Source organism: Sardina pilchardus, chromosome 9 (assembly GCF_963854185.1).
Source record: "Sardina pilchardus chromosome 9, fSarPil1.1, whole genome shotgun sequence".
NCBI classification, from domain to species: domain Eukaryota; kingdom Metazoa; phylum Chordata; class Actinopteri; order Clupeiformes; family Clupeidae; genus Sardina; species Sardina pilchardus.
The window spans coordinates 192501-215000 of record NC_085002.1 but is presented as its reverse complement, the minus strand read 5'-3'; the positions used below and the strand labels follow the sequence as shown (position 1 = coordinate 215000).

The following is a 22500-nucleotide window of genomic DNA, read 5'->3' as shown; positions in this document are numbered from 1 at the left end:
TGCTCTCTGTGATCAATGCATTCTGAACATGATGAGAAATAAACTTAAGAAACTACACCAACACACAACAGTGCAATAACAGAAATAAGCGCAATAAACTAAACTAATCTCAACAGTCCAATAACAGCGTCAAGTAAGCAGAAATGTCTGCTGCTTTAGACAGAACAACCCATGCCATTGTATTATGAAGAAGCTATTTCTGCTGCCATCTTCACAGGGTCATCCGCTCCCATCATAAAGCCCAGACAGATGTTTGCCTGATCTTATAATAGAACAGTCATCAGATCTGCTCTAAAGCCCGTGGCGGAGCATGACGAGCCAGTCATGCCTGATGTGACGCTCGTCAACAGACAATCTGCCTTCCTGCAGTACGGCTAGCACAGTGGGGGCAAGTGATCAGGCTAGTTACTGCTAAGAGTACTCCTAAATCACACAGCTAGCTCAGTGGGGGCTAGTGATCAGGCTAGTTACTGCTAAGAGTACTCCTAAATCACACAGCTAGCTCAGTGGGGGCTAATGAGCAGGGCCTGGATTCACAAAGCAGTTGATCTTAAGAGTAATAGGAGAGCTAGGAGTTTTCTCTTAAAAGTTATTCACAAAGCCTGTCAGACCTACTCTTATCTTAGGAGTTGCCCTTTCTCCTTACTAAGATAAAAGCTCCGTTGCTATGGTCGACATCATTACTCATGCACGAGCTTGATTAAAGTGAACACCTTGATTGGCTGATGATTTTAACATGGGAATGATGACGAGTCGAGTGAGGTGTCAGGTCTTAGCTGGTGAGAATGCGAGCGCCATGTCGGTCTGTGATGGAAGATGATGAATAAATGAGCATAAGCTACATAGGCTATTAGCATAGCATAGGCTACATGGGCTATTAGCATAGCATAGGCTAACCTAAATTAATAAAGAGTACAGCAAAGAGCTAGGCTAGCCTAAATTAAAGAGTAGAGCAGCAAATAGGCATAGGCTAGCCTACATTAATAAAGAGTACAGCAAATAGCTAGGCTAAGGTTAGCCTAAACTAATCAAGAGTATAATGAAATACACTACCTATCTTTGCAACATGTTTCAAATTAATCTGTATGAAAACACGTAACTCGCAAAGAGGAGAAACGATTTAATTACATTACATTTAGTTTTCATGCAATGGTGGTTTTGGTAGTTATTACATCCCTTTGGCGTTATTACAGGTTGCACTCTGTGCATGTCAAATGCGCTATACAAATAAACTGACTTGACTTGACTATGTTGGTGAACAAACCATTCATTCTCAGCCAGGTGTGGTTACATGAGTAGCCGCTAGTGAACAGGAGAGTATATGCTAGTGAACAAGTGAGTAGACGCTAGTGAACAGGTGAGTTAACGCTAGTGAACAGGTGAGTATATGCTAGTGAACAGGTGAGCATATGCTAGTGAACAGGTGAGTATATGCTAGTGAACAGGTGAGCATATGCTAGTGAACAGGTGAGTAGACGCTAGTGAACAGGAGAGTAGACGCTAGTGAACAGGTGACTAAACGCTAGTGAACAGGTGAGTAGACGCTAGTGAACAGGTGACTAAACGCTAGTGAACAGGTGAGTATATGCTAGTGAACAGGAGAGTAGCCGCTAGTGAACAGGTGAGTATATGCTAGTGAACAGGTGACTAAACGCTAGTGAACAGGTGAGTATATGCTAGTGAACAGGAGAGTAGCCGCTAGTGAACAGGTGAGTATATGCTAGTGAAAAGGTGAGTAGATGCTAGTGAACAGGTGAGTATATGCTAGTGAACAGGTGAGTAGCCGCTAGTGAACAGGTGAGTAGACGCTAGTGAACAGGTGAGTATATGCTAGTGAACAGGTGAGTAGACGCTAGTGAACAGGTGAGTATATGCTAGTGAACAGGTGAGTTAACGCTAGTGAACAGGTGAGTATATGCTAGTGAACAGGTGAGTAGACACTAGTGAACAGGTGAGTATATGCTACTGAACAGGTGAGTAGACGCTAGTGAACAGGTGAGTATATGCTAGTGAACAGGTGAGTATATGCTAGTGAACAAGAGAGTTAACGCTAGTGAACAGGTGAGTAGACGCTAGTGAACAGGTGACTAAACGCTAGTGAACAGGTGAGTATATGCTAGTGAACAGGAGAGTAGCCGCTAGTGAACAGGTGAGTATATGCTAGTGAACAGGTGACTAAACGCTAGTGAACAGGTGAGTATATGCTAGTGAACAGGAGAGTAGCCGCTAGTGAACAGGTGAGTATATGCTAGTGAAAAGGTGAGTAGATGCTAGTGAACAGGTGAGTATATGCTAGTGAACAGGTGAGTAGCCGCTAGTGAACAGGTGAGTAGACGCTAGTGAACAGGTGAGTATATGCTAGTGAACAGGTGAGTAGACGCTAGTGAACAGGTGAGTATATGCTAGTGAACAGGTGAGTTAACGCTAGTGAACAGGTGAGTATATGCTAGTGAACAGGTGAGTAGACACTAGTGAACAGGTGAGTATATGCTACTGAACAGGTGAGTAGACGCTAGTGAACAGGTGAGTATATGCTAGTGAACAGGTGAGTATATGCTAGTGAACAAGAGAGTTAACGCTAGTGAACAGGTGAGTAGACGCTAGTGAACAGGTGTGGTTACCTGAGTAGACGGAGCGGATGGTGTTGTCTCCGCTCTGGACGAAGGAGACGAGCGCCATCATGACGCCCATGGTGGAGGACAGCGCCTCCTCGCTGCCGTAGCGCGAGTAGATGGGCTTTCCCGCCTCGCTCAGCACGAACACGTGCTTCCTGTGCGCCCGCCAGGCGTCCGCCGTCACGTCCTCGTCGCGGTGCCACCCCGGCGGGTGTGCCGACCCGGCCTCTGCCAGCGGCGGCGAGCTGCCCTTGGTGCCCAGACCCTGCTCCTCCAGCTTGCTGCGCGCCAGCATGGCCTCCACGAACTCGCCCGAGTCCTCGCCACCCGCCGCGCCCACATCCTCGCCACCCGCCGCGCCACACGCCTCCACGAACTCGCCAGAATCCTCGCCACCCGCTACGCCCGCATCCTCGCCACACGCCTCCACCAACTCGCTCGAGTCCTCGGCGCCACACGCCACGTCTGAGGTCCTGGCAGAGTCCTCGGCGTCGGGGTCGGGGTCGGCGTCGGGGTCGGGCGGACGGTCACTCTGTCCGCTCACGGTGGCGTCGGGGTCAGTGTCGGGGTCGGGGTCGGGCGGACGGTCACTCTGGCCGCTCACGGTGGTGTCGGGGGCCGAGTCCTGCTCGGGCAGCTCATCCTGGCTCCTGGCAGAGCCGTCCGTTACCGTGGAGACGCCGGGGCAACCCGCCTCCGCATCACGGTCGTCCGGGAGTGACTCAGCGTCTCCTGACTGGACGTGGTTTTCTGACAAAGAAGCGCTGCTCTGCTCTTGCTCCTCACAACCTGCACACACGCACACACACACACACACACACACACGCACACACACACACGCACACGCACACGCACGCACAAGCACGCACACGCACGCACACACGCACCAGAAAACACAGTCAGGCTCAACAGCAAGAAAACACAAAGGTGATGTAGAATGAAATGTTCTGAAAGAGTGTGTGTCTACACATTAACAGCCAGAGTCACAGAGGCACACACACACACACACACACACACACACATACCAAAGAGCTTTCCTAACAGGGCAATAACCTGGTCCACTGATCAGAACTATGTAAAAGCTGAGTTTAGACCTGATGCTTAAAGTAAGCCTGCTTCTGATGAAGCTATTAACCCTATGGTGCATTAACACTGTGGTGCTTCTGATGAAGCTATTAACCCTATGGTGCATTAACACTGTGGTGCTTCTGAGGAAACTATGCATTAATGCTATGGTGCTTGGTTGAACATAAAGCTCTGTGTGTGTGTGTGCGTGCGTGCGTGCGTGCGTAGGTCACAGGGGAAGAGTGGCTGGTCCGTGTGTGTGTGTGTGTGTGTGTGCGTAAACGTGCTTACTGGTGCTAAAGCTCTGAGTGTGTGTGTGTGTGTGTGTGTGTGTGTGTGTGTGTGTGTGTGTGTGTGTGTGTGTGTAAACATGCTCACTGGGGCTGGCGTGTGCGCTGCAGGTCACAGGGGAAGAGTGGCTGGTCCGTGTGTCCTCGGACGTCCCGCTCCCTGAATTGTGCTGCTCCATCTCCACATCTCAGGCTCTGGAGGGGAACCGCAGTCACACACGTTTTTCACACACAGGTGTTTTTCTACAACTAAATAACTAACTACCCTCCTGCCTAAAAGCCATGCAGGAACACGGCAAACACCATCTAGCTGGTTAGACACACAGCCAAGCTGACAACGACAAAAGCGTGTTAGAATGCCTAACATCCAACTGACATCTTTTGGCGTATTTTCATGAGAGACGTCAGGCTGTGGGGACTGTTTCTCTCAATGACAATTCCGCAGGCTGCTCCGGCAGCTCGAAGCTACTGAATGCGCACGCAGGGCCGTCATCTGGACCGGACAGGTGCGCTTATCTTGCCTTCGTTCGTTCACACTGTCCACGTTCATCACCAACATTTATTTGCAAGAAAAGAATGCCAACAGTAGCTGCTCACACAAATCAGCCCTTCTGGTAGCTGTTGCACAGGGCGCATTCGTACATTCAATCTGACACGCTCTGGACCCTCCGAGAGCGTGACGCTTTGAATTAACACGCGATAATTCCGAATTTACGAACGGTTGAGTGTGCAATATAAAAGAGCAATTTACGAGCGCGCCAATGGAGCTACTTTAACCTCCTGGTTTCCGTGTCACATGCAAGTCATCAAAAATAATTCTGGCGAGACAGCAGTAGCTGCCTGTACACAGAACCGCACAGGTTGCCGCACGGCCGAGAGCTATGAAACACCCCTCTCACCTTCCTGCGACGAGAACGTAGTAGCTTCGTTGGGACTAGTACAAGCCTTTCTGACAGTATCAGATCAGTTTATTGTGAAATCTGACAAGATCCCACATGTAACGCTACACCACCGTGTACTCTTCACTTGCAACTCCACTGCTCGCCATCAAGCTTCCTCTGCAACACTGTCTCAAGTCACAGGGCACAACTTTACATTACAATGCCCGTCTAGGTGCACATACAGCTACATGGTAGTCTGGGCCACGGAGCTCCTAAAATAGATTAAAACCTGTCGGATGGCGAGCTAACGTTACGATATACACGCCAGAACAAACGGATCTGGAGAAGTTGACGTTAATAACTCATTCTCTTGCCTGCGTTAAGCCTTGAGAAGCCTGGCTTGGGCAGATCATTCTAAGCGAAAGCTAAGCTAACTTGCACAGGCGTCAGTGACAGCTATATTTTGCAAGGCCTTTGAAAACCAAACATATGACAAAATACTCATGTGAAAATATGAGTAGCTATCGTGGGTTACTTTGAGTTATTCATTCTAATGTTAATTATCTCCCGTAGCAGTTTAGCAGCTAGCGTCGGATAGCTCGCCATAGCTCGCTAGCTAGCAGAATTCTTGTCGGTTTAATTAGCTTGCTAGGACAACACTTAGCCAATGAGTAAACCGATATTGAAGACATAAGTGAAGGATATGCTTAGAAAGAAGCCATTTAGACATGCTGTACTTACAATATATTTTAATGAGGCCCCATTGGAATTACAGTCCGAGAATCATGACTATTCACTTTATCCACCGGTAACTACTAGCCACTGAAGAGGAAACACGAAAACAAATTTAGCTCCCGGACTGAGACATCCGGAATCCCAATAGTGACAGATTTACTTATCCAATCGCTGCAGTGATACGATGTACAATACACCAATGAGAGAGGAGGTGAGTATCTATCCCGCCTACTTCACCAGGGGTGTGTTCACACAACCCTATGAGATTTTTGTGAGGTAATAATATTCAAATACCGACACAACAGCTTCAAATAAATAAAATAAACATTGCTATTGGCCATATGGTGACTCGACCCACGATTCAGTTACACCAGACAAAACACCACCAGACATAAGAAACGGATTAATAGCGTTTTGATTTCACAGCACAGGCTGCGCAACTGTCTTGCATTATGCACTATCTTGAACACACGTTCAACTGCCTGCTGTGATATCGCCGTGTGGTCAGTCCCCTATGGTCAGTCCCCGCGTAACGTCGGTGAACTGTGCTGAAGAAATGGAGAAAATCAGCGCCTTGCATTCGGATAAAGCTGAAGATGTGGCTACTTCTTCCAGCTTCCGTCAATTCAAGATCGAGCACTTTCATCTTGACCTCAGCGTTGATTTTGACAAGAAGAGTCTGTCAGGCACCGAGACTCTCCGGCTGAGGTGCATTCAGGACCAACAAAGCGAAGTGCTGCTAGACATCCACCCGTCTCTGAGCTTTCAAGAGGTGTCCTTCTGCCACGGCTACGATGACACCGAATGGAAAAAAGCAGAATTTCTCACCAGGGACTTCACAAGCTACGGTACCACTCTGGTCGTTAAATTCCCTGCGCCGTGGAAAGCCGACGACAAATTCCGGGTGGCTATCAAATATGCTGCCTCCGACGGACCAGGGGTAAGGATCGTCCGGTCTCTTCATTAATTGAAGTTTTAGAACTTTAAGCAGTTTACGTGTAAACAGATTGAGCGTTTATGCTGCCCGTCATCAGTAAACTGTATCTTAAGTGGTTTAAATTAGCTGCTTAGCTAGCTAGTTTTTGCTCGCAGGAGATAGTGCACCCTCAGCAAAAACACTCTCCTTCGCCTTTCCCATCGTGTGCACTTTCGTTTCACCTTTGTTCCTCATTCCCAAGTACTCGCGCACAAGCACCACTTCCCTATAAATATGTACAACTCACAAGAAAAGTCGTTCATCTGTGTGGTCAAATTGCAAACATTAGGCTACACATCTACACATTCACACTCCATGACATGATTCATTCTACGCACAGTAATGTGGCAGCTCCAGTGGCTGTATGCAGACATTAGTCTGGCAGCCAAATGCCATAATTTAGGTGAACCTGGTTTTGTCAGTTAAAGTTTTTTTTTTTTTTTGCAGAATCTAGTAGACTAGGGGTACCTCTTTAAGATTTAAGAGGGTGCCCGGTGATATCCCTTGGGCAATTTCGTATATTTAGCCTTTCTTGTCCAATGTGTTGAATATAAGGCGGATATGGATGAGTTTCCTCTCTCACTCTGAGAACAAAATCTCCACTTCACAAGCATCTACATACACCAAACTTTTCAGTCTTATACCTAACCATGTTTAGAAGGTTTTTGCAGAGGGGTTTGTTGATATATTATTCTTAGCCTGATTTACATGACATTTTATTCCAAAAAACATGGCGAAAATTGATTTTTTTAAAAGCTGGTATAGTATTTTCTGATTTACTGAATAACTGAATGAGATATCCATAATTCCCTCACTAAAATACTTTTCATCTCTTATGTCAACAAAATGAAAAGAAAAAAAAAAAAAATTGGCTTTATCCAATGTTCAGATTTGATCTTTTTAAGTTTATGCAAATCAGCACATATTTAATTACATCATGCCTAATTTGCATATTCAAACATTACATTTCAGAAAACTTGTAATGCGTTTATTTTTCATATTGATCCAAGTCATCAACTGGTGAAGTTTCATAGTGATATCTGCTTGTTATTTTTTTTTACCCTATTCACCTGTAGTATATGCCTTATAGTCAACACATTGGACAAGAAAGGCTTAATATACGAAATTGCCCAAGGGATATCACCGGGCACCCTCTTAAATCTTAAAGAGGTTCCCCTAGTCTACTAGATTCTGCAAAAAAAAGAACTTTAACCGACAAAACCAGGTCTGACCCCATGGCTGCCTGACTTAGGAGTGGAGAGGTGTTTGCCTTGGGGGAAGTTGGCGCTAAATTGCGGGCATGTCTGTTAGATGTCGTGGCTGGTGCCCGCGCAGACTAGCGAGCGGAGGCTGCCCTTCCTCTACACCAGCGGATTCCCGGTCCTGAACAGAAGCCTGTTCCCCGGTTTCCACACGCCCATGACAAAGAGCCCGTACTCGGCCACTGTGCAGGTAACGTGTCCCCGTCTCACCCGCCCGCTGTGTGCTGTGCTCCCGCTGTGTGTGAACAGGTGTGCTGGCTGAGTCTGGAGCAGACGGCGGGGAAGACCAAGCCGTACGTCTTCACTCAGGGCCAGGCCGTGCTCAACCGCTCCCTCTTCCCCTGCTTCGACACCCCGGCGGTGAAGAGCACCTACTCGGCCGCGGTGAAGGTGGGTCCCGGTGGTCGTCACCGGGGGATCGGTCATCAACTGCGTGACATACTCATATTGCTCTCATTACTGATACTGCTATCAGCCTTATAGTGTACTGTATGCCATCAGCCTTATAGTGTACTGTATGCCATCAGCCTTATAGTGTACTGTATGCTATCAGCCTTATAGTGTACTGTATGCCATCAGCCTTATAGTGTACTGTATGCCATCAGCCTTATAGTGTACTGTATGCCATCAGCCTTATAGTGTACTGTATGCCATCAGCCTTATAGTGTACTGTATGCCATCAGCCTTATAGTGTACTGTATGCCATCAGCCTTATAGTGTACTGTATGCTATCAGCCTTATAGTGTACTGTATGCCATCAGCCTTATAGTGTACTGTATGCTATCAGCCTTATAGTGTACTGTATGCCATCAGCCATTTTATAGTGTACTGTATGCCATCAGCCATTGTGTAATGTATGCTATCAGCCTGTTCTGTTTCCTCATGATATCCCTGTCATTCATAATCATGAGTGTTGTTAATTGCACTCTAGCACAGATCATTGTGAAGTGTTGACACTTTGCACAGGCCCACTTGGCATGACTGTTAGTTTGTGTGTCAGGATTGTGTTCTAGTGTGTGTGCTTGTGTTCTGTAGTGTGTGTGTAGTGTGTGTGTGTGTGTGCTTGTGTTCTGTAGTGTGTGTGATTGTGTTCTGTAGTGTGTGTGCCCTTTGGACTCTTGATCTGGCGCTAGCTGTTTATGGTGCCGGGCTGTGTTGCCCTTTGCCCTTTGCCCTTTGCCCTTTGACCTTTGCCCTTTGCCCTGGCAGGTGCCGGAGGGCTTCACGGCGGTCATGAGCGCCACCACGTGGGAGCACAGGAAGTCGGACAACAGCTTCCTGTTCCGCATGGAGCAGCCCATCCCCTCCTACCTGGTGGCGCTCGCTGTGGGAGACCTGGTGTCGGCAGAGGTGGGGCCCAGGTGAGACACACACACACACACACACTCACACACACTCACACACACACTCACACACACACACACACACACACTCACACACACACACACACTCGCACTCGCACTCACACTCACACTCACACTCACACACACACACACACTCGCACTCACACTCACACTCACACACACACTCACACTCACACTCACACACACACACCTATGGCGCTTGTGCCACCTGCCAGTTTGGCCCAAAATAATTTAGACTGATGCCAAAATAACACAACACAATATAAGCAGTGAGTTTATTACACAATAATAAGACGCAGTGTGTTTTCTTCTGATGGTGTCGTTCCTGCTGTGCCCAGGACTCGTGTGTGGACCGAGCCGTGTCTGTCTCTCTCTCTCTCTCACACACACACACACACACACACACACACACACACAATAATGAGAAGAGTGTGTGTTTTTCTTGGTGTCCAGGACTCGTGTGTGGACTGAGCCGTGTCTCTCTCTCTCTCTCTCACACACACACACACACACACACACACACACACACACACACACACACACACACACACACACACTAATGAGAAGAGTGTGTGTTCTTCTTGGTGTCCAGGACTCGTGTGTGGACAGAGCCGTGTCTGCTGAAGGCAGCGCAGACGGAATACGACGGCGTGATCGAAGACTTCCTGTCTGTCGGAGAGAAGCTGTTTGGACCGTATGTGTGGGGAAGGTGAGTTTTCATTGGTCCCCATATCGTATATATATGGGGATGGTGAAATGATCTAATTGGTTCACACGCACATCTGGAGAAAGGGAGATGTACTCGTCCCATTGGACCACTGCGGTGAGTCACCTGTGTGTGTGTGTGGCACCTGTGCAGGTATGACGTGCTGTTCATGCCGCCCTCGTTCCCGTTCGGGGGCATGGAGAACCCCTGCCTGACCTGTGTGTGTGTGTGTGTGTGTGTGTGTGGCACCTGTGCAGGTATGACGTGCTGTTCATGCCGCCCTCCTTCCCGTTCGGGGGCATGGAGAACCCCTGCCTGACCTTCGTGACCCCGTGCCTGCTGGCGGGCGACCGCTCGCTGGCCGACGTCATCGTGCACGAGATCTGCCACAGCTGGTTCGGCAACCTGGTGACCAACGGCAACTGGGGCGACTTCTGGCTCAACGAGGGGTTCACCATGTACGCGCAGAGACGCGTGTGCCGCCAGCTCTACGGTGAGACGCTGCTCGAGCGCTAATCAGGTTCTACGGTGAGACATGTACGCGCAGAGACGCGTGTGCCGCCAGCTCTACGGTGAGACGCTGCTCGAGCGCTAATCAGGTTCTAGACGCTTCGCCTCAGCGGTTCTACGGTGAGACGCTGCTCGAGCGCTAATCAGGTTCTAGATGCTTCGCCTCAGCGGTTCTACGGTGAGACGCTGGTGGAGCGCTAATCAGGTTCTAGATGCTTCTCCTCAGTGGCCTTAATCGCACCGCATGTACAGAAGAAACACGTGTTTATCTGTCTGTCCACAGACTTCTGAGAGTGAAAAAACAACATATCCTGTTTGTTTAGTAATGAATAGGTCAGAAGAATGGAAGACTTCAAAGAGACGAAGCTATTTCTGGTCTCAAGTGCTACCGTGGTTACATCTTTGTGTTGTGTGATGGTTACCGTGGTTACATCTTTGTGTTGTGTGATGCTCCCCAGGTGAGGCGTACACCTGTCTGGAAGCAGCCACGGGCCGCGCCCTGCTGAAGCAGCATATAGACAACACGGGAGAGGACCATCCCCTCAACAAGCTACGCGTCAAAATCAAGCCAGGTACCAGGAGTACACACACACACACACACACACTGACTCTGAGTAGTGATCTGATATCAGCGTTTACCATCGCAGCTACTATGCAATACGTAGCTCCATGCTACGTTAGCCCTGCTTTGTTTTTAGCCCCTTCATGTTATGCTCACTTGTTGACAAAAGCACTGCAGAGGCATGGCTGGTATGTGGTATGTGCATGTATGCATGTATGCATGTATTCTATAGGTGGCTTTGGACAAAAGCGTCTGCTTAATTCCGTAACCATAACAATTGGTTTGAATAGACGAACTGGACATCCTCTTGTCTGCAGAGTTGAGTTCTGACACTGTGTGTGTGTGTGTGTGTGTGTGTGTGTGTGTGTGTGTGTGTGTGTGTGTGTGTGTGTGTGTGTGTGTGTGTGTGTGTGTGTGTGTGTGTGTGTGTGTGTGTGTGTGGTAGGGGTGGACCCTGACGACACCTATAACGAGACTCCCTATGAGAAGGGCTTCTGTTTCGTCTCGTACCTGGCTCACCTGGTGGATGACCAGAGCCGCTTCGACTCCTTCCTCCGGGTACGACTCTGTCCTACACCCTCCTCCTCCTCCTACACCCTCCTCCTCCTCCTCCTCCTACACCCTCCTCCTCCTCCTCCTCCTCCACCCTCCTCCTCCACCCTCATACACCCTCCTCCTCCTCCTCCTCCTCCACCCTCCTCCTCCACCCTCATACACCCTCCTCCTCCTCCTCCTCCTCCTCCACCCTCCTCCTCCACCCTCATACACCCTCCTCCTCCTCCTCCTCCTCCTCCACCCTCCTCCTCCACCCTCATACACCCTCCTCCTCCTCCTACACCCTCCTCCTCCTCCTCCACCCTCCTCCTCCACCCTCATACACCCTCCTCCTCCTCCTACACCCCCCTCCTCCTCCTCCTCCTCCTCCTCCTCCTCCTCCTCCTCCTCCTCCTCCTCCTCCTACACCCTCCTCCTCCTCATACACCCTGCTCCTCCTACACCCTCCTCCTCCTCCTACACCCTCCTCCTCCTCCTACACCATCCTCCTACACCCTCCTCCTCCTCCTCCTACACCTCCTACACCCTCCTCCTCCTCCTCCTACACCCTCCTCCTCCTCCTCCTCCTCCTCCTACACCCTCCTCCTCCTCCTCCTCCTCCTCCTACACCCTCCTCCTCCTCCTACACCCTCCTCCTCCTCCTCCTCCTCCTCCTACACCCTCCTCCTCCTCCTCCTCCTCATACACCCTCCTCCTCCTCCTCCTCATACACCCTCCTACTACACCCTCAAACACTCTTCAACACCCTCAAACACTCAACACCCTCAAACACCCTCAAACACTCTCATACACTCTTCAACACGCTCAAACACTCAACACCCTCATACACTCTTCAACACCCTCAAACACTCAACACCCTCATACACTCTTCAACACCCTCATACACTCTTCAACACCCTCATACACTCTCACATCACTGTGACTCCTTCCCTCTGCTAAGAGTGCGACTGTGATGTTTAATCGAGTGCGTGCAGCTGGGGATATCCTAGTGACCTTTGACCTTTCTTCAGGCCTACGTGGACAAGTTTAACCTTTGACCTTTCTTCAGGCCTACGTGGACAAGTTTAAGTTCTGCAGCGTGATGTCCGAGGACACACTGGAGTTCTTCTTGGAGTACTTCCCTGAGCTGCGCAAGAAGGGCGTGCACCAGATCAAGGGTACATCACTGGCAGATACATGGCACATGTGTGTGTGTGTGTGTGTGTGTGTGTGTGAGGTGTGTGTGTGAGGTGTGCGTGTGTGTGTATGTGTGTGTATGTGTGTGTGTGTGTGCGTGTGTGTGCGTGTGTGCATGCGTGCGTGCGTGAGTGCGTGCGTGCGTGCGTGCGTGCGTGCTGTGTGTGAGGTGTGTCTGATGTCCCCTGGTGTCATTGTCAGGTCTGGAGTTTGAGAGCTGGCTGAATGTCCCTGGGTGGCCACCGTACCTGCCTGACCTGTCGGCTGGGCGGAGCCTGATGACGCCGGCGGAGCAGCTGGCTGAGCTGTGGGGGCAGCCGCGCCCCGACATGACGACCATCGCCAGCGTCAGCCTCACGTCCTGGAAGACCTACCAGACCGTCTACTTCCTGGAGCAGATCCTGGGGAGGTCACCGCTGCCTGAGGGTGGGAGCCGCCGCGCATGTCAGGCCTTTAGGGTCGGGGGTCAGGGGTCGGGGGTCAGGGTCGGGTCAGAGTTGGAGTTAGGGGTCAGAGTTGGAGTTAGGGGTCAGAGTTGGAGTTAGGGGTCGGGTCAGAGTTGGAGTTAGGGGTCAGAGTTGGAGTTAGGGGTCAGAGTTGGAGTTAGGGGTCGGGTCAGAGTTGGAGTTAGGGGTCAGAGTTGGAGTTAGGGGTCAGAGTTGGAGTTAGGGGTCGGGTCAGAGTTGGAGTTAGGGGTCAGAGTTGGAGTTAGGGGTCGGGTCAGAGTTGGAGTTAGGGGTCGGGTCAGAGTTGGAGTTAGGGGTCAGAGTTGGAGTTAGGGGTCGGGTCAGAGTTGGAGTTAGGGGTCGGGTCAGAGTTGGAGTTAGGGGTCAGAGTTGGAGTTACGGGTCGGGTCAGAGTTGGAGTTAGGGGTCAGAGTTGGAGTTAGGGGTCGGGTCACAGTTAGGGTTAGGGTCTTCTTAAATAACATTCTGCTTGCACATGACTATAAGGTGATAGTGGAAAGAATTGTATGGCAAAGCATAAATAACTATTCAACAGAAGTGTTTATAATGTAGACCTACATTTGAAGCATCTAGCTCTAGCTAAGGCTCACAGCTCAATCATGATCTGTTCACACACCTGCCTGGTTCCACTCGAGGAATACAAACTGGATTACATGAGGATGTGTAGAGGTGTGTGTACGTGTGTTGTGATTGGGTAAGGGTGTTTAGAGGTGTGTGTACGTGTGTTGTGATTGGGTAAGGAGGTGTGTGTACGTGTGTTGTGATTGGGTAAGGAGGTGTGATGTACGTGTGTTGTGATTGGGTAAGGGTGTTTAGAGGTGTGTGTACGTGTGTTGTGATTGGGTAAGGGTGTTTAGAGGTGTGTGTACGTGTGTTGTGATTGGGTAAGGAGGTGTGTGTACGTGTGTTGTGATTGGGTAAGGAGGTGTGATGTACGTGTGTTGTGATTGGGTAAGGGTGTTTAGAGGTGTGTGTACGTGTGTTGTGATTGGGTAAGGGTGTTTAGAGGTGTGTGTACGTGTGTTGTGATTGGGTAAGGAGGTGTGTGTACGTGTGTTGTGATTGGGTAAGGAGGTGTGATGTACGTGTGTTGTGATTGGGTAAGGGTGTTTAGAGGTGTGATGTACATGTGTTGTGATTGGGTAAGGAGGTGTGTACGTGTGTTGTGATTGGGTAAGGAGGTGTGATGTACGTGTGTTGTGATTGGGTAAGGGTGTTTAGGGGTGTGTATGTGTGTTGTGATTGGGTAAGGGTGTTTAGAGGTGTGTGTACGTGTGTTGTGATTGGGTAAGGGTGTTTAGAGGTGTGTGTACGTGTGTTGTGATTGGGTAAGGGTGTTTAGAGGTGTGATGTACGTGTGTTGTGATTGGGTAAGGAGGTGTGATGTACGTGTGTTGTGATTGGGTAAGGGTGTTTAGGGGTGTGTATGTGTGTTGTGATTGGGTAAGGGTGTTTAGAGGTGTGTGTACGTGTGTTGTGATTGGGTAAGGGTGTTTAGAGGTGTGTGTACCAGTGTTGTAGTACTCGAGTCCAGGACTCGGACTCGAGTCCGAGTCATTAGCTAAATTTAGAGACTCGTGACTTGACTTGGACTCGAGCACTGAATGACTCGGACTTGGACCTGGACTCGGACATTCAAAGCATTCAGACTCGAAAATTGAGATGAAGACTCAACTTTGCCCATGAGTTTTGTGTTTACAGTTCGCTTACCATTCATTCCTGCAGACGCCCCTGTATGAAAGTTCATAGCGTCCGCCATTAGGACTTTTTTTAGTTTTTAGTTTAAAACCTTATAGGCTATGCTTACTCTAGTGCGGAACTTGGACGCGACTTGACCAAAAAGTACTCCACTTGAATCAATAGTGACTCGACTCGGACTTGACTCGGATGAGAGGTGGACTCGACTTGGACTCGACTCGGAATTTTTTTTTAATGACTTGGACTTGACTCGGACTCGGACACTGGAGACTCAAACCTGGACTCGGACTCGAGGCATAGTGACTTGACTACAACACTGGTGTGTACGTGTGTTGTGATTGGGTAAGGGTGTTTAGAGGTGTGTGTACGTGTGTTGTGATTGGGTAAGGAGGTGTGATGTACGTGTGTTGTGATTGGGTAAGGGTGTTTAGAGGTGTGTGTATGTGTGTTGTGATTGGGTAAGGGTGTTTAGAGGTGTGTGTATGTGTGTTGTGATTGGGTAAGGGTGTTTAGAGGTGTGATGCACGTGTGTTGTGATTGGGTAAGGGTGTTTAGAGGTGTGTGTACGTGTGTTGTGATTGGGTAAGGGTGTTTAAGGGTGTTTAGGGGTGTGATGTACGTGTGTTGTGATTGGGTAAGGAGGTGTGATGTACGTGTGTTGTGCTTGGGTAAGGGTGTTTAGAGGTGTGATGTACGTGTGTTGTGATTGGGTGAGGAGGTGTGATGTACGTGTGTTGTGATTGGGTAAGGGTGTTTAGAGGTGTGATGTACGTGTGTTGTGATTGGGTAAGGGTGTTTAGAGGTGTGATGTACGTGTGTTGTGATTGGGTAAGGAGGTGTGATGTACGTGTGTTGTGATTGGGTAAGGAGGTGTGTGTACGTGTGTTGTGATTGGTTAAGGGTGTTTAGAGGTGTGATGTACGTGTGTTGTGATTGGGTAAGGAGGTGTGATGTACGTGTGTTGTGATTGGGTAAGGAGGTGTGTGTACGTGTGTTGTGATTGGGTAAGGAGGTGTGATGTACGTGTGTTGTGATTGGGTAAGGGTGTTTAGAGGTGTGATGTATGTGTGTTGTGATTGGGTAAGGGTGTTTAGAGGTGTGATGTACGTGTGTTGTGATTGGGTAAGGGTGTTTAGAGGTGTGATGTACGTGTGTTGTGATTGGTTAAGGGTGTTTAGAGGTGTGTGTATGTGTGTTGTGATTGGGTAAGGAGGTGTGTGTACGTGTGTTGTGATTGGGTAAGGGTGTTTAGAGGTGTGATGTACGTGTGTTGTGATTGGGTAAGGAGGTGTGATGTACGTGTGTTGTGATTGGGTAAGGAGGTGTGTGTACGTGTGTTGTGATTGGTTAAGGGTGTTTAGAGGTGTGATGTACGTGTGTTGTGATTGGGTAAGGAGGTGTGATGTACGTGTGTTGTGATTGGGTAAGGGTGTTTAGAGGTGTGTGTACGTGTGTTGTGATTGGGTAAGGGTGTTTAGAGGTGTGATGTACGTGTGTTGTGATTGGGTAAGGAGGTGTGATGTACATGTGTTGTGATTGGGTAAGGAGGTGTGATGTACGTGTGTTGTGATTGGGTAAGGGTGTTTAGAGGTGTGATGTATGTGTGTTGTAATTGGGTAAGGAGGTGTGATGTACGTGTGTTGTGATTGGCTGTGGTAGGCAACATGGCGTTGCTGGCGGAACAGTACCCTCACATCGTGGAGTCGAGTAACGCAGAGTTGCGTCTCCGCTGGGCCCAGATCATCGCCAAGAACCAGCACCAGCCCGGCTACCAGCACATCCGCAACTTCCTCAGCTCACAGGTGCCCACACACACACACACACACACACACACACACACACACACACACACACACACACACACACACACAGGTGGGAACACACACACACACACACACACACACACACACACACACACACACACAGGTGGGAACACACACACACACACACACACACACACACACACAGGTGGGAGCACACACACACACACACACACACACACACACACACACACACACACAGGTGGGAACACACACATGGGTTGGAGGGTAATTCAGCTGCAGTCTAAATTAAGATGCCTTATTTTAAAAACATGTTCTGTGATCGTATCATCCCTTGTGGAAGAATTGAAGGTGAGTAGGGCTGAAGCAATTACTTGAGTAACTCTAATCATGCGATAACAAAAATCATGGAGGAAAATTCTTTGCCTCGAGGCTTTGTTTAATTCTTATCACTTCCATTATGTGGCCTGTTCAGCTCAGTGATTAGTGTTTCACACAGTGTTACTATATGTCTATGAGTATTACTACATGGCTATTACTGACACTACAGACTAGTATTACTACATGGCTATTACTGACACTACAGACTAGTATTACTACATGGCTATTACTGACACTACAGACTAGTATTACTACATGGCTATTACTGACACGCGCACCACTTTCACAATCAAGTTGGTGCGATGACAGAGAGCCAAGAACTCGCCTGTAAAAGGCAGAGAATGTCCAAAGTTTTGGGATCATTTCAAACATAGGAAAGAACACAAGGGCCAATGTGCCCACTGCACAGCAGAACAGGTGTACCACAGCACAGGTGTACCACAGCAGAACAGGTGTACCACAGCAGAACATGTGTACCACAGCAGAACATGTGTACCACAGCAGAACAGGTGTACCACAGCAGAACATGTGTACCACAGCAGAACATGTGTAAAGCAGAACAGGTGTACCACAGCACAGGTGTACCACAGCAGAACAGGTGTACCACAGCAGAACAGGTGTACCACAGCAGAACAGGTGTACCACAGCAGAACCACAGCAGAACCACAGCAGAACATGTGTACCACAGCAGAACAGGTGTAAAGCAGCACAGGTGTACCACAGCAGAACAGGTGTACCACAGCAGAACATGTGTACCACAGCAGAACAGGTGTACCACAGCAGAACAGGTGTACCACAGCAGAACAGGTGTACCACAGCAGAACAGGTGTACCACAGCAGAACAGGTGTAAAGCAGAACATGTGTACCACAGCAGAACAGGTGTACCACAGCAGAACAGGTGTACCACAGCAGAACAGGTGTACCACAGCAGAACATGTGTACCACAGCAGAACAGCAGAACATGTGTACCACAGCAGAACATGTGTACCACAGCAGAACAGGTGTACCACAGCAGAACAGGTGTAAAGCAGAACAGGTGTACCACAGCAGAACATGTGTAAAGCAGAACATGTGTACCACAGCAGAACATGTGTAAAGCAGAACAGGTGTACCACAGCAGAACAGGTGTACCACAGCAGAACAGGTGTACCACAGCAGAACAGGTGTACCGCAGCAGCACGTCAACAATAGTGCAACATCTGAGCCGAAAGCCTCCAGCAGTTAACAGCAGCTCATCATCGTAGCCAAGGCAACGTAAACATTGATGTCAGCTAGTTAGAACGTACCGTATTGGTATGGTGTAGCCTAATGTATTAGCTAGTTAGAACGCACCGTATTGGTATGGTGTAGCCTAATGTATTAGCTAGTTAGAACGCACTGTATTGGTATGGTGTAGCCTAATGTATTAGCTAGTTAGAACGCACCGTAATGGTGTAGCCTAATGTATTAGCTAGTTAGAACGTACCGTGTTGGTATGGTGTAGCCTAATGTATTAGCTAGTTAGAACGCACCGTATTGGTATGGTGTAGCCTAATGTATTAGCTAGTTAGAACGCACCGTAATGGTATGGTGTAGCCTAATGTATTAGCTAGTTAGAACGTACCGTATTGGTATGGTGTAGCTGTAGCCTAATTTCGGGAGTCAATATGATGTGAAGTTGTTCATGTAACATTGCAAGTGAGCTATTAACTGAAAGACTTATCACACACACATTCATCTCGTCTCTCCATCTCTCTCGTGCGCATACACACACGTACACAAACACACACACACGCACATTTGACACTTGTTGTGCATATTAATAAAAATATTTTTATCCGATTACTTGATTAATCGATGAAATAACTGTTAGAATACTTGGATTGATCGCTGCAGCCCTAAAGATGAGTTGGATTACGCCTGTTTCTCTCTCTCTGTGTGTGTGTGTGTGTGTGTGTGTGTGTGTGTGTTCTCAGGGGAAGCAGAAGTACACTCTGCCGGTGTACCGGGCGCTGTGGGGGGAGTCTGAGGAGACACGGGCGCTGGCCACGGACATCTTCTCCAGCACGGCCCACCAGCTCCACGTCAACGTCCGCAACTACGTCAAGAAGATCCTCAGCTGAGCGTGCCCACGCCGACCACCACACTTGTAGAGATGACCACTCACCTGCCCAGGTGCCAATCTCACCTGTAGAACCGACCACCTCACCTGTAGAGCCAACCACCTCACCTGCCCAGGTGCCAACCTCACCTGTTGAGCCGACCACCTCACCTGCTGCAGAGGGAGCGTGGTTCTCTATAGCCTACATCAATAAACCCATCACTTTGGGCATTATGATACTATTCAAACCCATCACTTTGGGCATTATGATACTATTCAAACCCATCACTTTGGACATTATGATACTATTCAAACCCATCACTTTGGACATTATGATACTATTCGGTCAAAGGGAATGTCTTGGCACTTATTCAAGTACTGTGGTACTATAGTTTTGCATATTGATTATGCAAAGTTTTTTTCTAAACATGTTGACTGGGAATAAATGTTTTGTAAAACAACTTTTGAATTACTGTGATTAAATTTTGTCCAAAAATAGTATGTTGTTTTTCCAGGTACAAAAAAAAGATGGTGTTATCCCTGGTGACTTGTTTCCTATCTGACAAGCAGCCTCTTTCTTGAGATATTTTAACAGTGTGTGGGTGGTTCTTGGCACTATTAAAATGTTTTAAGAGTATTTCTTTCCATGAAGTCTGGGGCGTGAGCTTACTGAATAAGCATGAGACCGTGCAATGCTGTGGATGGGCCCGCTTTCTAAGGTGTAAGCGGCGACATATGGTTGTCTGCGCTTTTGTTGCGCAACCATGACACTTCAATACTTTTAACTCCTCCTGTGCTTACATACTGTCATTAGCGGCTAGCGAAGTAAGGTTAAACACACACATACACTAGCTGACTGGGGCGTCAGACAGCAGGTTGACTTCTTTGGCTGGACCTACTGACAAGGGAGTCCCAGGAAACCATGAGAGCCCCTGTGGTAAGCAAGCCTTAAGTCATGTGTGCTGTGTGTGAGGTGAGTTTGATAACAGCATAGCTGACTGACATTCACGTTAGCAGTGGTTTTCAACTTCAAGCAGTGTTAGCTAACGTTAATATTACGTTGACTCTGATTGTACAAGTAGGGATAAAGGCATGTGGCGGCAGTGGCAACATTATTAAATAAGGTTGAATAAGTGTCTAACGTTAGTTAATTCCATGTATGTAATAACATAGCCCGTTAACTAAGCATCGATCTCATAACGTGGGCAAAGAGCGCTCGGATAAATCCAGTTACCGTTGGAATTCTTTTCAGTGAGTCATGGATAAACTTGGCTGGCGACGCCTGTCTGAAACACTCCTTTTAAGCCTCGGAGTAAACTCCAAACCTTTGGGAAATTATTGCAAGATCTCAACATTTGTTGCGTATGAATACCAACACATTTAAGCCCGGATAGTAAGTCATTAACATCTCAGACTGTGCATGACTGTGGGTTTATGTTTCCTGTAGTCGACGGTGGTGGTGGTGGCGGCGGGGGTGGTGGTGGTGGCCGCTGCTGGCATTGTAGGGTATTATTTCTATGGCCGGAAGAAGAAGCCTTTGGTCACCCTGCTCGACCCCACAGTCAAATACCAGCTCAGGCTCATCGACAAGGAGGTAACGAGGTTATTTCTGTATTATAATTACAAATACACACCTGTGTCTCTGTAGGCCGAGCTTTTGCATAAGACATAATTATGGACTAAATATATTTCGGCTGGATACACAGAGAGGGTTTGGACGGGTCTGTTGCCTCCTCTGAGGGAGTGTGCTAGGCTGGGTATGCCCAGCCTGATCTGAGGGAGTGTGATAGGCTGGGTATGCCCAGCCTGATCTGAGGGAGTGTGCTAGGCTGGGTATACCCAGCCTGATCTGCCGGGGATTTAGATTTCGCCCTGCACCTCAGACTGGAAACCTGCTCACCTCTCTCATCCTGTCCACGTTTGCTGGGTCCAATCACAAACTAGCTTATCCAAAAGGCGCACCCGGATCGTTGGTCTGATTGGTTGAAGTATTAACCAAATGCTGAACTGAACCGCATTGTGTGTGTGTGTGTGTGTTTGTGTGTGTGTGTGCGTGCATCTCTGCCAGGTGCTCAGCCATGATACTCGCAAGTTTCGCTTCGCCCTCCCCAGCGAGGAGCACATCCTGGGCCTGCCCGTAGGTGAGCACAGATGGAGTGTGTGTGTGTGTGTGCGTGTGTGTGTGCGTGTGTGTGTGTGTGTGTGTGTGTGTGTGTGTGAGGTGTTCAGTAGTATGGATGAGGGGTTAGGTTACTGGACCTCTCTATGCGTCAGTATGGAGTGTGTGTGTGTGTGTGTGTGTGTGAGTTAGCAGCTACGGTTTTGGGAAATGCGATGATGAGGTGATCAAGCTGTAGATGTGGTGTGACTGGCTGATGAGGAGTGTGTGTGTAGATGTGTGTGTGTGTGTGTGTGTGTGTGTGTGTGTGTGTGAGTGTGTGTGTGTGTGTGTGTGTGTGTGTGTGTGTGTGTGTGTGTGTGTTCCTGTGGCTGAGCTCCTGTTGTGTCCTCCAGGGAAGCATGTGTACCTGTCTGCGCGTATCGATGGCAACCTGGTGGTGCGCCCGTACACACCCGTGTCCAGCGACGACGACCACGGATTTGTGGACTTGGTGGTGAAGGTAGGAATATTTCACTGTGTCTCCACGGTAACTGAGTTGAACACGCATAGCCGTGTCTCCACGGTAACTGAGTTGAACACGCATAGCCGTGTCTCCACGGTAACTGAGTTGAACACGCATAGCTGTGTCTCCACGGTAACTGAGTTGAACACGCATGGTCGTGTCTCCACGGTAACTGAGTTGAACACGCATAGCCGTGTCTCCACGGTAACTGAGTTGAACACGCATAGCCGTGTCTCCACGGTAACTGAGTTGAACACGCATAGCCGTGTCTCCACGGTAACTGAGTTGAACACGCATAGCCGTGTCTCCATGGTAACTGAGTTGAACACGCATAGCCGTGTCTCCACGGTAACTGAGTTGAACACGCATAGCCGTGTCTCCACGGTAACAGAGTTGAACACGCATAGCCGTGTTTCGTGACGGTCCAGTTCATGTCGTGCAGCATTGTAATGGCGTTTTGAGTCTGCTAACAAGAGGCACAAACACAAAGAAATCTGCCTGAGATCTGCCCCCATAGAACTCTGCCTAAGATCTGCCCCCAGAGCTTAGCAGCTGTCTAGCAAGGTGCAAACAAACGCTGCATCACCTCTGAAATCACATCGCAAACTCACACTGAAATCACGTAGGAAAGTTCATATTGTTTGCACCTCCAAGTGGTCTGTAACATGAATTTATGTGTCTCCCCCGACAGTGTCCTCAGGGTCCTGTGTGTGTGTGTGTGTGTGTGTGTGTGTGTGTGTGTGTCTCCCCCCCCGACAGCACTTGTGTCCT

The 22500-nt window shown here is 48.8% G+C and overlaps 3 protein-coding genes across 7 annotated transcripts in view; 2 read left to right on the top strand and 1 right to left on the bottom strand.

Annotated features, from left to right (window-relative positions):
• mon1bb (MON1 secretory trafficking family member Bb) overlaps positions 1 to 5709 on the bottom strand; it is a 15342-nt gene extending 9633 nt beyond the window's left edge. For both annotated transcript variants that reach the window (XR_009940214.1, XM_062545174.1), the window contains exons 1-3: positions 5593 to 5709; positions 4059 to 4165; positions 2622 to 3404 (exon numbers count right to left, since the gene is read on the bottom strand). Coding sequence is in view for 1 of the 2 variants with exons in the window: in XM_062545174.1 (XP_062401158.1) it covers positions 2622 to 3404; positions 4059 to 4149 (874 nt within the window). In the remaining variant the exon portion in view is untranslated. The remainder of the gene's footprint in view (positions 1 to 2621; positions 3405 to 4058; positions 4166 to 5592) is intronic.
• Positions 5710 to 6017: 308 nt separating this feature from the next.
• rnpep (arginyl aminopeptidase (aminopeptidase B)) lies at positions 6018 to 19566 on the top strand. Of its 4 annotated transcripts, none has more exons than XM_062545172.1 (12): positions 6028 to 6526; positions 8074 to 8214; positions 9034 to 9185; positions 9781 to 9897; positions 10152 to 10387; positions 10863 to 10976; positions 11412 to 11524; positions 12570 to 12678; positions 12899 to 13123; positions 16522 to 16664; positions 18981 to 19159; positions 19201 to 19566. In XM_062545172.1, the coding sequence occupies exons 1-11, from the start codon at positions 6101 to 6103 to the stop codon at positions 19125 to 19127; spliced, it is 1923 nt and encodes a 640-aa protein (XP_062401156.1). In that variant the 5' UTR covers positions 6028 to 6100; the 3' UTR covers positions 19128 to 19159; positions 19201 to 19566. The 4 variants fall into 4 exon arrangements, 3 of the variants coding, with proteins under 3 accessions (XP_062401157.1, XP_062401156.1, XP_062401155.1); XR_009940213.1 differs by having other exon boundaries at positions 6029 to 6526; positions 18981 to 19179; positions 19243 to 19566; XM_062545173.1 differs by lacking the exon at positions 8074 to 8214 and adding an exon at positions 7874 to 8014 and having other exon boundaries at positions 6018 to 6526; positions 18981 to 19566.
• A 347-nt stretch (positions 19567 to 19913) lies between these two features.
• LOC134092364 (NADH-cytochrome b5 reductase 3) overlaps positions 19914 to 22500 on the top strand; it is an 8333-nt gene continuing 5746 nt past the window's right edge. Inside the window, exons 1-4 of the mRNA XM_062545170.1 lie at positions 19914 to 20042; positions 20553 to 20699; positions 21174 to 21246; positions 21620 to 21726. Of these exons, the coding sequence (XP_062401154.1) occupies positions 20028 to 20042; positions 20553 to 20699; positions 21174 to 21246; positions 21620 to 21726 (342 nt within the window). The 5' untranslated portion in view covers positions 19914 to 20027. The remainder of the gene's footprint in view (positions 20043 to 20552; positions 20700 to 21173; positions 21247 to 21619; positions 21727 to 22500) is intronic.

Excerpts from the sequence above, each read along its gene's own strand:
- rnpep (XM_062545173.1), top strand. The coding sequence starts at position 6,101 with ATGGTCAGTCCCCGCGTAACGTCGGTGAACTGTGCTGAAGAAATGGAG. Across the intron at positions 6,527-7,873 it reads CTGCCTCCGACGGACCAGGG|ATGTCGTGGCTGGTGCCCGC; the intron begins GTAAGGATCGTC and ends CATGTCTGTTAG. Across the intron at positions 9,898-10,151 it reads GGACCGTATGTGTGGGGAAG|GTATGACGTGCTGTTCATGC; the intron begins GTGAGTTTTCAT and ends GCACCTGTGCAG.